General features: G+C 46.2%; 1 protein-coding gene across 1 annotated transcript in view; it reads right to left on the reverse strand.

Moving 5' to 3' along the window:
* Window positions 1-3,035: 3,035 nt before the first annotated feature.
* GALNT16 (polypeptide N-acetylgalactosaminyltransferase 16) overlaps window positions 3,036-16,630 on the reverse strand; it is a 77,146-nt gene continuing 63,551 nt past the window's right edge. Inside the window, exons 13-15 of the mRNA XM_055716791.1 lie at window positions 15,642-15,783; window positions 14,145-14,261; window positions 3,036-6,845 (exon numbers count right to left, since the gene is read on the reverse strand). Coding sequence (XP_055572766.1) covers window positions 6,708-6,845; window positions 14,145-14,261; window positions 15,642-15,783 — 397 coding nt within the window. The 3' untranslated portion in view covers window positions 3,036-6,707. The remainder of the gene's footprint in view (window positions 6,846-14,144; window positions 14,262-15,641; window positions 15,784-16,630) is intronic.

Raw genomic sequence — 16,630 nt, forward strand, 5'->3', positions numbered from 1 at the left:
CATTCACCAGCTGCCTTCCCATTTTTTATACTCTGGAAACTATGGCCACATTTGAGTGCCCTCATACCTATTTCAGCGCTTCCCCTGCCACTGCTTTTCTGCCTGGCACAGCATGGGGAACAATGCTGCTTCTCTTTAGCAAGGTCAAAATGCAAATCATCACCTTCAAAATATACCAGCATTGACACGATTTCTGGTTTGTCCCCATTATATGTTGGGAGGACTGCAAAACAAGGTGTTTTGGTGGGTAAAGAAATTCACACACACACTGGTGCAATTCACCTCTTCAAATAAGCTGTTTTCTCTATTTTGCATGCAGCTGCCCCACTACTTCAAAACCTTTGTGATTTCTTCCTAAATACAGCTATACCGCAGGGCCAGTTCTGGTCACCCAGCTGCTAAAGGGAAACCAACGTAAGACAGCAGCAGGTCTACAGGTTAAAACTAAATAACCATCAGGAGACGCCATGGCAGCCCCATGGGGCAGTGACATGACATGCCAAGGTGTGACGTGGAGATCTCCAGAGCTGAGGTGAAGCCTGTGAGAGCTCACAACCACCCTAGGAGCCAGCAGCCAGCACGCTTGCAGGAAGCTCAGGCTGCTGCAGAGAAGGTGGTACTGAGATCCACCCATCAGCTGAGATGGAGATGGGGAGAAGGCACAGCAGCCCTGGGCTCTGACCACAAAATTCAGGGAGAAGAGCCCTTGGGAAAAGAAACTTGAGACAGATGAGGAGGTGCTGAGGGACCCATGGGGGGCTTTTTAGGTCAGTGACCCTGTTTTGTTCAGTTCACGCTCATGAATTTGTGCATCCCTCTAGGCGCTGGTCACCTCATCACCCACACACCACTACTGTTGTTACTGCCAGGCTCAGCCCCAGTGCAGGCAGCGGTAAGCAGCATTGCTGTACTAGTTTCCATGGAAATCAAAACCACGTAAGCTGGTTTCCACCAAAATCACATTATAACACAATTTTGTCCCAAGTGTATTATTTATCTTCTGGGGTTTTTTTGCACCATGCAGTACAGATGAAGTGGGATCTATTTTAATGACTCGTAAAGCACAAGTTTCATTGATATGTCAGGCAGAAGCCACTATTTCCATTCAAATGGGACATCCCTGACTCAAAAATAGGCAGGTCTGAATACTTACTAACTTACCCAGTGTCATTTCCAGCACAGAAATGCTCCCTCATTCTGGCCTGAAAACAGGTTTAGTTTCAGGTAGATCTAAACATCTAATTTCAGCATTTGCAGTTCTCTGGGGCTTCTTCGTTTGTGCTTAAAATGCTCACAAGTCAAAATGAAGGAATGAATCTTAGGTTCTCTAAGAGGGAGGGAATCAGGAGCTCTTCAGCTGTGTGGGCCAAGCAGTACCAGATCGAAAGAGTAAGGATGCAAGAAGCGTGTTAGGACGCTTGCCTGAGGGAAGGGCAGCAGTCAGGTTTCCAGGGGCTTCTGCAATTAGTACGTACTTCTAAAACACTGAAAAAGTCCAATCAGAGGGATAGGGATAGCCACCTCAACACACCTGGCAGCCCAACAGCAGAGGGTTTTGAGAATGAAGACAATCACATAAGGTCTCTGTATCAGGCAAGTCCCTTTTAACAGACTGCAGAAAAATGGTATCGCCTAGCACCTGTCTGACCGAATGTAGCCTGGAGAATATCTGTTTCTAAGAAAATAGTCTGCTTTGTGAGTGCTAAAATGAACTATTTGAGTACTTTGAAAAAAAAAAAACCAACAAACAAAACACAACAAATCCAAACAATGCTTGATTTGCCTTTTGAGACAAAGCATTTACTGAATTTGACCCAACTGCGTGCTTCCATGTTTTCAACCTTCTGCAAAGAAATTACTCCCCTATAATTTCCCCACACTTGGTTCTTGTCCCCTCTGATGCAAGTATTTCTATTCCAAACTCTTCTCTACCTCATTTAAGTGCCAGATCACTGCGTATCTATCCCTGTCCTCCTTGGAGGGTAACCCATCCCTCACCCATTTCTCCTTCCCCCCGCCCCCAACCCCCACAGTTTGGCTCTTCAGAAGATCAGTATTTCATTTTCCTAGACAGGACTAATTAAAATCTTCCGAGCCATCATTACAGCCTGAGAATCTCCTGGCTTCTAGGGCACTTTGGCAGTCATCACTCAGCGCCTGCATGGCAGGACTCCAGGGACACAGCCCAACTGATGTCCTGCTACGGAAGTAGCACTAAGAGAAAAGCCCCAACTCTTTTCCTTTTTATTGAGTTCCCATAGCCGTCGAACATCAGATACATGACCAGGCAACACAGGGAAGCCCTAGTTCCCCCTCCTTCCCTAGGTGGAGACCCTGGCACAGCTACTTTCGGTAGAGGCAGACCTAGGCAAGCCTAGTTTGAAGAAGGCTCTATAGGTGAACTAGCAGGCAGTTAAGCCTGTATTTTAAACTCAAAGCCTCCAAATTGACATTGCTGGCTGGTCTTTTTTTTTTTTTTTTTTTTTTTTTTAAGTAAGGTGAAATTAGGAAAGCCTACCAGCCTGCCTGGGGAGTGACAGTATTTGATGCCTAGCATCACATATGCTAGGAGACATCTGTGGGTGGTGATGCTTCCCTGCTCTCAAGCTAGGGGCAGAAGACAGCCCGTTGGGGGAGGCTTGGTAAGGAATAGGCAGGCCAATAGCCTGAAGAAAAGATCAAGGAGAGAGTAACGGGATGAATTAAACCCCTCCACTCCCAGCTATTTCTTTCAGCATGTAAAAGCCAGTCCATTAACTGTTCTTAACTTTGGCCAGAAAGGATGCCTTCCCACCTAGCCAGCTGAGGAGGGATTCTTCAGTCGTTTTCAACTGATATGCCACTGTATCCTAGAAATCTCTCCACCAGCTCCTGCAGTATCCCCCTAGAAGCAACCCAGGAACCCGTGCAAAGAACTGGGGCATGTATGTCTTGGGGAGACAAACCCAGTGAAAGACAGAGACAGGGAACAGGCAAGAAAGGATGGAGTCTCTTTTCCGATAGGAAGTAATGGGGAATAAAACCAGGCTGAAACACTTGTTTCAAAGTGGATTTTATTCCAGGCATTAAACAGATTCTGGCACATGCTTTCTTCAAGAAAAGGGAAAACAAATCTGGGCTCCACATAAATTACATCTGGCAAAGTGCAACTTACAAGTGAGTGGGGAAAATAAACCTTTTGAAATTTATTTCTTACAACAGCAGTTTCAGCTCCCCTTAAATAAACCCCCACCGTTTCACAGCACATGAAAAAACATCTGATACAGTAACAGTTTTCTTGAAAGGTATTACCAATGCAAATGCTCTGTCTTGACAGTCAAGGGGGCTGTTTAAAGTAAACAGGGAAACAAGGGCGAGCAGCTGCTTCTTCTGACTGCTAAAGACACAAATCATTGGGCCAAATTTGAGGGCTCAGCCAGTTTGCTTCCAAAAACCCCACTGGAGTCCTGTTCCAAAACACAGCACTGCGTGGACCCTGGGGGAAAAACCCGCAGATTAACACAGTTCCTCCTTCTCTTCAGTGCAGGGGAAGTGGAAAGTATGTTAATAATGAATCTGGACAAGACTTTGTTTGTTCTGAGGAGCTTAGTTTGCCCACACTTGAAAAAAACCTTTTGTAATGCACCTCCCTGTCAGCAACTGCTAAAATCCATTGAAAACCAATGGCTTCCAGAAGATGATGTGGGGGGATGTCAGCACTGGGCCTACGGGGAGGTCCTGTGAGCAGTGCTTTAGCTGACAGCAGAGTAAGCAGTGGGGAAGTGACCTCAGGAGAACATGTCCAAAACCACAGACTTAGGACTCTGGTAGCCCCCAACTCCAGGAGCACTTTCAGTTATTGACATCTAGCATATGTCTACCTTTCCCCTTCTCTCCCCCAGGCTGGGGCACCTGAAGAAGGAGAGTGTCCAGTCTTCAGCTGCCCCAGCTCACAGCCCCAAACGGAGGCCAGCTCGCACTCTGCCAGGCGGTAAGCAGTAGGAAGAGAGGCACAGATCAGCACAGCTAGTCCAGGTACCTCCACTGCGTTGGAGGTGCCTCCAGCACTGGAGCCAACACAAAGTCAAGGGCAGTAGCCAGTGTGCTGACACGAGCCCTCTGAACCAGGGCTGGCCCACAGCTCGGAGAGCAAAGCTTCCGTGGTCTGCAGCAGTCATGAGAATTGTTTGTAGAGGAGCTGGGTCCTACTCCTAGCACAGTTTTGAAGAAGGAACTGCAAGAAAGCTGCGCACACAGTGGGAGCAAGGAGGAAGGAAGCAGTACCTGGTGGTGGAGTGAACATGCTGTTAGATGCAACCCTTAAGCTGCTGGTGAGTGAAACGGAGGAAGCTCAGATCATGCACTTACGATGCATTTCGATGAAAATACATAACCCTTCAGCACTTCATCGTATACAGAGCTTATGTACAGTACCTGCTCAACGGCCTTTCATCTGTCTTTGCATCAACTTTTTTCAAGCTAAGTATGTGAGAACTTGAATGTTCCTGTCTCCCACTGCCTAATGATGCTGTTCTGGAAGCAGCATCTCCTGCATATTGTTGTATAGAAAAGCAATTGCTAGCAGGATGGCATCTCTCCCCCAGTGGATTTGTCTTTCCTGCCCTCTTTCTGTTCCTACTATTTTCTTTCCTTCTCTGCTCTTTCCTGGCCTCAGTCATTCAGGCCCAAAGCAATTCTATACAGGAAAAGAGAAATCTCTGCAGAGTCAGTGCCCCTGTTGCCACACAGAAGTGTGGCTGCACCATGCTGTACGCTTGGGACCAAAGGGAATTGCCTCCTGAGTTTTCACAGATTGGGCAGGTCATTCATCTGGTTAATTGGTGTCAAGATAGTGAGCTGATGTCAGAGTGAAGGGGGAAACAGGAAAAGAGCTCCTGCCATATGAATGATTTAGTTTTTAAATAAAGAACCGAGGACAGAAAACAAATCCTCCAGTTCTCACACAAACACTTCTGAGTGCATGCAACATTTGAAGAACAGTATCTGTTCTTTTGTCAACTGTTTGGGCTAATACCAAGCTAGGAAAGAGAATTAAAAAGGGATAGAGACATGATCAAAAGCAGCCAGCTGTTAGAATCCAAATGAACATCCTGTTTCTTCTACACCAGATCAGAAAGAATCCAGGCAATCAATTGCCTCCTGAAGGTGGCCCCACATCTGGCTCCCCTGCTAGGCTCTTGGAGAAGAGGACTGGTTTACAAAACCCAGTCCAAGAGGGGAATTTAACAGACCTAGTAGGAAAAGGTAAGGTTGTGGGATTTTTTTTTTTTTTTAATTTGAATAGGTAAACTTACCCTGGCAAGTCTGAAAACCCACACTCAGCTACAGCCAACTGGTAACTGGGAGCAGGACTGGGATGCTAGCTAGAGCTGTCTTTGGTATCTCCAGAACACAAAGGAGCAATCTCTCAGGGCAGGCCTGTACTGTGACAGCATTTGTGCAGGGGGCAGTTTCAGCTTCACCAGCTAACCTCCCCAGGGTGCCTACAGGGAGGAGAGCTGGGTGTTGCAATGGGAGCAGTCCCAGGCCTTTTTGCCTCCTCTTTCTAAGAGCAGGTAAAAAGCAACTAGACAGCAGGATTGGGTGGCTTGTCATGCCACCCTGTGTTCACAAGGGCCTGCAGAGCCAGCAAGAGGCCTGTGCTCTTGCCTAGCCGGCAGCGGGAAGCCTGCAATGACATAGGGGCTGTGCCCTTCTGCCTTTCACAGCCAGGAACTGGGAGGGCTCCTGCCACAGGCCTGAGACAAGTGCAGCGGCACTGTCAGTGTGCGTTGCCCACACAGCTCTGTGCATCACCTTCAGTGTGGGATGCAGTGGGCAGTGTCTGGTAGCACCAGAGAAAGAGCAGCCAGAGAATGGTCCCAGCTTCCCCAGCACCCCAAACTGTAGGCATCCATCTCTGACCAGCTCTTCAGGAGTGTGGTACCCTGAACCCAGGTCCAGCTGCGCTGCCTGCAGGCTTGGATCACTTGTGGAGGCAGGGCTGGCCTTCCACTTGTGAAAAACTGAAAGCAGGAATTCTGCAGGGAATAGTCCCCTAAACAACCCCTGGTTTATGCTGATAAAACATAATTGTTCCTTTTCCAGCTCTCTTGTCAGCATTGTGCAAACCTCAGCCCATGTGGCTGTGGGGTGGCTACTGCAGGCAGATGAAGGAACGGGCCCACCACAAAGAGGTTACAAACCTGCTCCTGGGGTCTGCTAGTTCCTTTCCAGCCCTTTCACTCATCATGGTGACTCTTCTTCTGGCCAGTCCTCACCGAGACACACACATGCATAAATGATGCATGATGTTAGAGGGAAAAGCCAGGAAAGCCAAAGAGCTACCAATGTTTGTACAAGCATCGTCGTGGACTCTGGGTGCAGAGAAAGGAATGGATGGGGAGAGCTGCAAGGCAGTTCAGGTCACTCCAGGTATTGGGCTGGGTCCTCCCTCCTCTCTAGGTGCAGCTGTGCATGGACATCAGCTACAAAGGAGAACTTAAGACAACAGATGGGAAGATTTCAACAACTCTCCTCATCTCCCTCTCACCCCCAGCTTCTTTGAAAAGCTCAAAAACACCAAGTGCTCAGCTGAAATGGTGGCTTGCTGATGGGCACAATGAAAACACTTAGGGTCAGACATATAAAATCATTCCTCCCTTCCCAATCCCCCTCTGTTCCCAAAGTCTCATGCACAGAGAAACAAGGAGATCTCTGTGCTACCATCATGTTGCTTGTAGCAGCTCCCACTGCTGGCCAGGTACACCTGCTTGGCAAGGGTTGGTCACCACTCTCCTGGTCTGGTTTTCCAGGCAGAGACCGCTGACGAAGTGTTGAATGAAACTGCCTTTCATCTTCCACTTCTGTGAGAAGACAAAGAAGAAACATGCTATTACTTCCATTTAACCATGAAATTGTGCCTCTCCTTCAGGAACTGCCTGAAGGAGAAACGTTGAGCATAAACCTGAAGTAAACTCCAGCAACTGGGAAGACTGAAAATCTGGGTATGGGCAATATCTCCAAAGCACTGGTTTCTTGTATTAACAGTAACGATACCTGGAGTCTGAGTTTAGTTGAATTATAAGGCTAGATATTCAGGAACATCTAGAAGGCAAACATCACAAAAAATCAGCAAATAGTAGCATTTTCAAAAGCATATTATGTTCGCAGTTTCCCTGCCATTCTTTGTCCTGCTTCTCTAGGCACCCAGATACTGTCAAAACCTGAAACTCTTCTATGGTTTCTTTCCAATCCACATAAAGCAAAACATTGAAAGCTCTCCCAATGTGGAAAGCAATACATCCACAGAAAGCAAAAATCACACTCCTTGCTGCTTGATTAGATCATATCTATCTCTCTTCCACATCTCCTCATCTCTTCTTTCATCAAATTCAATACTTTTATCAGCACTACGCTGAAAGCTCCTCATAGCGCTGCACCCTTCTCAGCTGGTCCTTCTTCATAATCTTATCTGCCCCGTCACCATTTCAGTTTGCAAGTGTCCATTTGATAGCTTCTCTGTACATATTGCTCTGCTTCCTGCAGTGCTGTCCTCCGGGTCTGCTCCCCTCCGAGCATATCTACAAGGTCCCAGATACAACCCTTTCCTAAAGGTCCACTTTGGCTGTGCTGCTTTCCGGGAAACAAAACATATGTCCTAACTTTGAATTGTAAAATCTGTTGGGAAAGGGCTGTACCTTCCATCCCTGCTGGACAGAACTGGGCCCATTGTGGCTACTAGTGAAGAGAAAAAAGCAGAAATGGGTCTGTGGACTTGGGATCTCCCAGGTGAGGCTGTGCCACTTCCCTCCAGTGGGGCACAGCTAGTTATTGGATGGAGTGCTCCAGACCCGGAGACTTTCCCATCACCCTCTTCAGTCACACTGATGACCCAGTTAGAATTAGGGTCTGGGTGCTCAGTCAGTAAAAAGCTAAGGAATATTATGAGGATGTTTTGGCTAACCCATGAGACCGATGAAGAAAAAGAAACAGCTTGACACACTCATGGACCAAAAGGCTACTGCAGAAATTATGTGCAAAAGGAATAAAAAATATCCTGTAATATTTGGACAGCATCAAAACCTACCAACGTTTTAATCCTTGGGTGACACAGCAAATATTGTCATATGCTGTGTGGTTTAAGATATCCAGTTCTGTGCAAAAATTGCTGGCAGCTCTCCTCTAGATCTGTGTGCTAGTTATGTTTCTTGGAGGGCAGGGCGGTTGCAAAGTCCGGAGTAATCTGTTGCTCCTGTGTCACATATTCCTTCAAGACTAAATAACCAGAGGCAGGACCACTGTGCCAGCACTGCTCGCCCTGCCTGACAGGATACCACTGAAGGTGCACCACTGTTTGAGCAGCAGGAAGAAGCTGGTTTTAATAGGTAAGGAGGCAGAGGAATGTAGTGATGATGGAGAAGAAGATATAAAGCAGTCTGTGCACTGCAATGCCCTCACCAGCTGCTGTGATCCACTGCCTACACAGGTCTCAGAGCCACCTGGCTCTCATCTGGCAGAAGTCTCTCCACAAAGAGCTGAGGAAGAGTTAATACCATAAAGCAGCAGCTGTAAGATATGGAGTGGAAAGCAGGAGGTTGTCTCCACTGGAAAGCAGCATACTGTGCCTAGCTGGTGTGCCATCTGCACAAGTCTCCCCACCACTGTGTCCCAGGGTCAAAGGCACTCCAGCAGAGAGCCTCCTGGCTTTCTCCAAAGCACACCTACTGTGCAAAGGGAAACTCTTCCTTGCCCTCCACCCTCTCCCTGCCTCTCTGCACTTGTGAATTCCCAGACTTCACCTTCCCCTGCATGTGTGCTACAGAACAGCTGCCATTTGTCTCTTCCACACACCTCATAGCCCACCAGCAGACCCTGCTGTAAAGGAGTATGCTGTTAAGAGATTTGAAATGGAGGACCAGTGCAATTACCAAGAGACACTGCTTTTCTTCTCCCCCCTAGCTGTTCAGGAGAAAACTAGCACCACTGGGAGGCTCGCTCATGTTAATTCCTCCAGATCAGAGACCTGCTGCCATGTCATCTCTCCATGCTGAGCAGGTACCCACTGTGATGTCTGTAGGGAGGGCCTACAGCAACAGACACAGCAGAACACCAGCAAAGATTTACCAGAGCACATTTTCTGCTGCTGACAAACTACACCAAATCAATCAGCTTCCCAGTGAGCCACACCACTGGAAAGCCCAGCATTTCATCACCCCAGATCCCTATGATCAAAAGAAAGTGGGGCAAGGATGGGGAAGAGGCAGAAGGAACACTGAGAAGGTGACAAGAGTCAAATGTAAGGCTCATCCAGGCTGCAGGGAGGTACCGTGTACGGAGCTATTATAAACTGCACTGACAATAAAAGCCGAAGTAGGGCTCCTCATCTCAATGGAAATCATATTTTTGGAATGATGGGATCTACCCTTTCTTTTGCTGCCCTCCATGAGATACCAGAGCAACTCCCCTGAATTCACCTGAACCTTTCACAAGATCACCCTGCCTGACTGTCAGGCCACAGGATTACCAAGGAGAGTCCAACACCTAGCCCTGCAGGGACACACCATATCTCCGAGCCTTGAGGAGGGTGGGCAGTAGGAATGGGTGGGAACAGGAGATAAGATGCTCATCTCCCAACATCAGCCATCTCAGAGCTGGACAACTTGGTCTAAACCAGTCACCTGGTGACATACTTATGGAGGGGTGCAAGGTACAAGCACCTGGGAGAGCTCAGCTTTCTCCACAGACCACAAGGGGAGCCTGGACAGCTAACTTTTAAATGACAATTATGATTCCCATCTTTAGGAAAAACAAACACAGCAGACCTTCTGCATACACAGCCAAACATGACAGGGAGTCCTCTCCTCTCCTACGCCCAGATTTATGACTTGCCTGTACTTGGAAGGAAAGCTTTTCGAAGATATAAGCATTGCACAATCTGAAAAATTTTGGCTTTAAAATCCTTCTTGGTCTCTATTTCTTGTGCAGATGGAGATAATACAGTGTACTGGTCACAACAGGTTTGGAGTAGAGACGGAAAAAAAAAAAAAAAAGAATGCACATTTCCTTTAAAATGTTGTGTCTTGATCCTCTTCCCCAATGTTAACCAAATTTCTCCCCACTTTTTTGTAAAGCTCTTTTCCCATCTTTATTATCTATCATTGCTGAGTACTTTGAGGTGGCTGGATAGAAGTACTCCACATACAGTTACTAAGAGAAAAGTCAGAAATAGCCAGTTCTTTTCTACCCAATATATACAAGAGCTGAAGGTGTTTACACTAGTAATTACCCTGTAATTCTTCAAGGTAATCAAAAGTTTTCTTTTAACCCCAGCAATCCAATCAGTTAAAGGTTTATCTCAAGATCCTAACAATAGGATGTAACACTGAAAATGTAGTGGAGTTGGCCAAGCTCAGGGAATACAGCTGAGAAGAGCAGATTTTGTTGACTAGGACTGAGATGCTTCGGACAGATATGTATGGAGAGCTGATAACCAGAATGGCCAAGGATGCTGCAAGTTGTAATTGAATGTATTTGCAGAGCCATGGGCAGCCTGTAGCTGGTGTTGAAGGTGTCAAACACTAACTTTCAAACACATGAGCAGACAGACTGTGGTGGAAAAGCTCACAACACCATTCAGCAAGTACTGTCTCCCTTTGAGCACTGAAATTTGTAAAACTAAGAATCACAACTGAGAGAAACTCTTGTCTCCTGAAAATTCCTTTCAAGCTACGGCACACTGCCATATTGTTTTACCTAGTTATTGTCATGAATATGCCGAGTCAAGTGCTTCCAGAACAGACAGGTTTTCATTCCTCCTCTTTTCTGATAGTGTATATAAAGTTGCATTTGTCTGCACTTCAGGCAATATGATACACTGAGAAGCAAGGTGGGAAAAATTTCCCAATCACATTCAAAGGCACACTGGATTTCAAATACTCTTTGTCTCACAAGAAAACTTGTCCTCATTTTCAGGCTCGGGTCACATTCCTTCAGCACATTTTAATGAAATATGGCTGTTTAATAGGATTTCTCAGCATGCTTCTTGTTCTGTTGGGAAATACTGTGCCAATGTTTCTCATTTTCTTTCTCTTGTTTTAGTGTCTGACTCTCACTTTGCCTTCTATTTGTCCTCACTACAATACAAATTAAAATACCACTCCCACTGTCAGTCAGAGCCAAAACGAAAGCTAAAGGCAATAATTTATTGTGCATTCAACTAAAAAATGCTGTTCTCCAAATAACATTATGGATAACATCCATCTGGTTTGAAATCTAGTTCTGATTATGCAGAATAGCTCTTGGCTGGTCTTCTGCTAGCAGTGCCAGCTGTTGTTGTTGAATGATCAATGGGATCATGGTGCCAAATAGATTTTGTTCCTGGTTCCTTTAAACCCATGGGAGAATGGTCTGACAGAACCAAAAACTATCTATATTTTTACTATTGTCTCACATCTTCCTACTTGCAAACTTCTAGACTTGTTTTGAATTAATACGCTAGACACAGCTCATAATACTGTAAAGCTGCTGCTAGAGTATTACATATAGATACAAAATTATCTACCCTGTAGACACACTTAATACACAACAGCTGTGCAGCATGGGCACAAATTCAGTATGTTTGAAAGTGGAAAGCAACTTTAAGCACTGTAATGGTGCTGTCGTAAGGATCTAACCAATCCAATCTGGTGACACTAAAACAAAAGCCATCACGTGCCCCATCTTTTGTCAGAAATCTTATTTTTTCATCACTCATAGACATGAAATCCAGGATCAGAAAAGTCCAAATGTCTTCCACCACAGACCTCTGATGACAGTGACACCAGAGATGTCCCAAGCTGGGCTTTCATCATGCCACCATCTCCTCTCAGGAGAAGAGGTATGATGCATGCTGCCCAGGCTGACTCCCTTCCACCCAGACCACCTACTCGGGGTTCCCACTTGTCACTTCCACCTCTCTGAAGTAGCTCAACTCCCCCTGCTTCCTCCAATCCCACTCAGCTCGTCCGACTTTCTGAGAAGCCTCCTTGAACTGAGGAGTGGCTACACCCACGAGTAGTTTGAAAACACTGCTCTCCCCACAGCACTCGCACTTTGGGCTGTCAGTACCCACAGGGAGACAGGCAAGTTGTAGGGCAGCTGGGAGAATTTGTTCTTTCCAGCTTTACTCTTTCATTTCACTCTTTAAAGTTTCTACAGTAGTGGCTATCTCCTTAAAACTCAACCTCCCAAATATCAGGAGAAGGAATGGCATAGTTTGCAAAGATGACTGACTTCTAGCTAATTAAAATCCAACATCAGTATTAACAATTACTGGTGTGTTTATAGAAAGAAGGGACCATAACAACATTCCTCAAGAACACAGCAAACTTGAGCATTGCAAGTAGAACTGGCTTTAGAAATCTGAAAAGAGAGTTCAGGACTTCAAAAAACCCCCCAACATTTCAGAGGATTTAAATGCAAATTAGATTAAAATTCAAATGTACTTCTCCCACCTCATCCCTTCAGCCACAAGGCAGTTTGGAATGGCAGCTGTGATTCAAATCAGTCTCTTAATTATTTGAAATGCTTAAACAAAATCCTTGCTCACAGTCAGTTGGCTAAATCATCTGCTAGGTCAAGTCCTTGATTTAAGTGCAGTTTGTTCACATAAGGTAATGGAAAACAACAGCTCACATCCTTAAGTGTGCGTGCATGTCTTTATAAATGAGCTTATATATAATCAACACATCAAGGCTCAATAAATCCTGTTCCAGCAGCAGAATGGGCTTGGTTGTGTTAGCGTGGATTAATCTCTCTTCTGGCTAGTAGGGCTTGGACTCCTCCCTGCTTCAGGAGACCCTTTTCCTTCCATGACAGGGGAGGCTGTGAAAGACAGCTGATTTTGGCAGCTGCTAGCATCCTCCCTGCTGCCAGGGAAGAAAATGCTGCAAGGCATCTAAGGGGAAGCGAAGTGACCTAATTACACAGCAAGGGGGTGAGTGATTACTAACAAGAAAAAGGAGCAGGCAAGCACAGCCTACCTAGGATATCCTTGCAAGGCTAATATGAACTCAAGAGTTTTCCCAGCATATTCATGGTGACAACTCTTCAGGACATTTCTGCACTAACCAGCCCTCCAGAGGAAAGTTTACACAGGCTTTCCATAAACACGCAAGACTGGATTTCAGTGCTTTCCTTCAGGAAGAACTAAATTCAGAGATTCATGTAGCATTAAAAAGTACCCAACAGAAGAGGATCCTGGTTGATGACTGGTAGCAAGCTGAGCTGTCTCCTGGCTTTGGGCTATCAAAAAAATAGAAGTGCCAGAAAACACAGAGTCACAGCATAGCCTTAGATGACAGAAGACTTGTTCTTTCTTGGTTTAGAGGGAAGCACAGGAACTAGAGATGAAACAAGCCCAGTCCACTGTCTGCTAGTGCTGTGCTGTCACCTGTTGTGTTTTGCCCAGTTCTGATAAAAAGGCACATCGCATCTCTTTGAGGGCACTGGGGCCATTGCAGAGGCCATCTCTTACCTAGTGCTGTAAGGTAAAATGACTTATGTGTCCTGACAGATCAGGCATGTCCATCTTAGAGACAGCATAAGAGTCACAGAGCTGCATTTTGTTGGGAACACTGTTGCTGTGTATTTTTCCTCAGGGAGCAGTTTGTGTAGAACATACAGCGCTTTATGTCAGCTGGTATTTCTCATATGAGTTGCACCCACCCAGTTTTAAAGGTCTTTTCACATGTCCAAAGACAGCACAAAGAGCACAGTTCTCTCACTTCTAAATAAGTAAACAAAAGACAGCACTCACCACCCTTCCCTTGGGTATCTCAAAGCATTTGCTGCTTATCTACCCCTCCCTGATGCTGTGCTCCACCCATGCACCAGTCTGGTTGAACATAAATGTACCCAAGGAGCAAAGTCAGGGTGCTACTGAGCTAGAGCTAACCACGCTGCTGAGGGCCCAGGCAGAGCAGACACCCATACACTAGTGTGGTCTGCACTTCCCACTTTGGTCGCGGCAATTTCATACATCCGAGCTTATGAAACACACCAGAGGAGACGCAGAATACAGACGGGACTTTGACAGTACTAGGTTTTCCCCTGCAGGCTACACTGACGTAGGAACACTGGTATGTGGCAATGAAGGGATTAAAAACAGGTGCACAGGTACCTACCTGTCTGCCATCTTTCTGATTGCAGGCTTCCAGTGTGATTTGAGAGCCAGTGGAGAAGGAGGTAATGGAAAGACACTTGTCCTGCTGTCTAATTAAAGGGTCACTGAAAACCCACTCCTTTGGCATAAGAAAAAGAAAGGTTCCATTAGGATCATAAGAGTGAGCAGATGAGGGAGAAAGAGTTTTTTCTATCAGATATTTCAAAAACCTGTATCCTTTCTTCAGCTCTTTACCAAAGGCTCCCTGGGAAGACTACAGCAAGTCTTCACCTGATCAGAAGTTTATGCTCAGGCTTGGTGCATCATGACTACTACAAAGCCTGCAGCTGTCTCCCTTGACCATCTGAGCTGTCTGATTAACCCTGGATCCCGTGCAACTCCCTGATCTGCAGCTTTACAGATTCAGGCATACAGAGCAGGGGGGGCCCCAAGCCCTGATTTACATGGCATGCAATTGCTTCTGCATATTTTACATAGTGGACATGTTCTGTAATAGGTATCTGGGACCCACAGATTGTCAAGCGAAGCAAAACACATGCAAGCATACTCATGGACTCACATGTATCACCAGCACACGTAAAGCACAAGCCACTTCATTTTTCCCTCCTCTCACTAGACGGATACTCAACCCTATCAACTATTATTGTTATACTTGCCCCAAGGAAGAAATATAAAATGCAATCAGTTTCAGAGATTTCAGACAGTAATGACATGGAACAATGAGTCAGATTAAATGGCATGTTGAATGCTGGCTGCAAACTAGTTTCTAACCGTTAACAGATGTGAATATGTATTTTCTGGCATAAAATATCCTACTGTGACCCTTAACTTTCTCAGGCTGCTTCCCTGCTGCTTTCAGTCACCAAAAGAAGAGGCTGAGTGCAGATCTTCAGCTGGTACAAACTAGCACAGCTCCGCTGCAGTTAGGAGAGCTGCACCAAATTACTGCAGCTGGGTCTTGGCTATTTAAACTCTGTTTGGGCTATATACTGAAATGCATCTGCAAAACAGCACAATTCAAGCCATCCGCAGCTACAGCTGAACTGGCAGACCAAGGCACCTTTCTGATCCTGGGAAAATCTCTTAACTACATGCCAGGGTACTAGCCAAACATACCCCAGGACCAGTTCTCGTGGGTTGGCCAATGAAGCAGAGTACACCCAAGCAGTGATCTGAGCGGGAACAGCTACGTGACTCAAACCCTGGCTGCACACCTACTGCACGGCCTAGTCACACCCCTGAGCATTCAAGCACTACTGTTGCTTTTGAATGATGAAAATCTTCCTACTCTATGCCTGACTGCTAGGTCTGTTGAGCCAACAGAACTCAGAGATGGGCATAGCTTCTTTTTCTGCTTACCATTAAAATCATTGCCATGGCCAAATTCTTTGTTCATTCACCTCTGTACAAACCCACCAAGGCCAGGGATGCCTCTTCATTCTCAAGTAATAAAAAGGGCAGAAGCAGGAGCAAAGCACCGAACTGAAGCTTGCCTTACCTGAGTGACAGGTGGATTGCTCGCTGTCCCTTTACAGTTTCCCATGCCAGCCAACGTATTCCCTGTGGTATCCTGTGCCCGAGACTCCAGGCATTTTCCTCCTTGTTTAATTATTCCTGGAATCAACTCCTTTTCAGGAATCCTTAAAGTAAAATGACAGTTGCATGGTGCTTCATAGACAGAAATGTCCAAAGCACTTTCACACATACAAGGGCATAACTGGCCCCTCACTGTAACACAGTCCCCTTTATTTGACAGAAAATGAACAATATCATGCTATCCACTGGAAACGTCTGGAGGAGGCAGAAGTCAAGGGAGAACTTGGTCAGAGGGCTGGTACCCTTTTGTTTCAGGAGGTATAACAGGATTTTTTGGTATACCCCAAGCAGTTTAGTGTGATGTCTCTTCTGGAAAAGATCATTGCCAGTAAAAAGCCATATTCACACTGATATATGCTGTTTCTGCCTCCCCCTTTTCCAGAGTTTGCCCCCCCGTGCTAGCACATATTCACTGTCTCATTGGTAGCAACAGAGGAAAGATCTGTCAAGGGCAGACTACAGCTGGATGTTTTAGCCTTGACCCACGTTAGTTACAGACTTTGTTTGACTGAGATGTAAAGACGTGTTGCCAGGGTGTGTTAGCTAGCAAGTGCTAACACCACAGCTCTACCCAGGCTACCTCCCAGCAGAGCAATGATATGATGCTACTGCACCCTGAGCCAGGGCAGGGGAAGCCACAGGCACAGCTGGTTCTCACATCTATCAGGGCTTTCTCTGAAACGCCCACACCTCTGCACTGGGGCTGTCCAGCTCTACTTGGCCCAAGTACCTCCAGGCAGAGCACCCAACAGGCAGAGACCAAGCCATAACTGGGAGGGATGTAATGCTCTGGCACTTGTCTACACCCCGCACCTCTGAAAACACCACTGTTGCACATCTCTGAGGCACAACTGTGTAGGGCAGAGCACAGGGCTCCTAGAGGCAGGAGCA

The sequence above is a fragment of the Falco cherrug genome, chromosome 7, assembly GCF_023634085.1.
Source record: "Falco cherrug isolate bFalChe1 chromosome 7, bFalChe1.pri, whole genome shotgun sequence".
Taxonomy (NCBI): Eukaryota; Metazoa; Chordata; class Aves; order Falconiformes; family Falconidae; genus Falco; species Falco cherrug.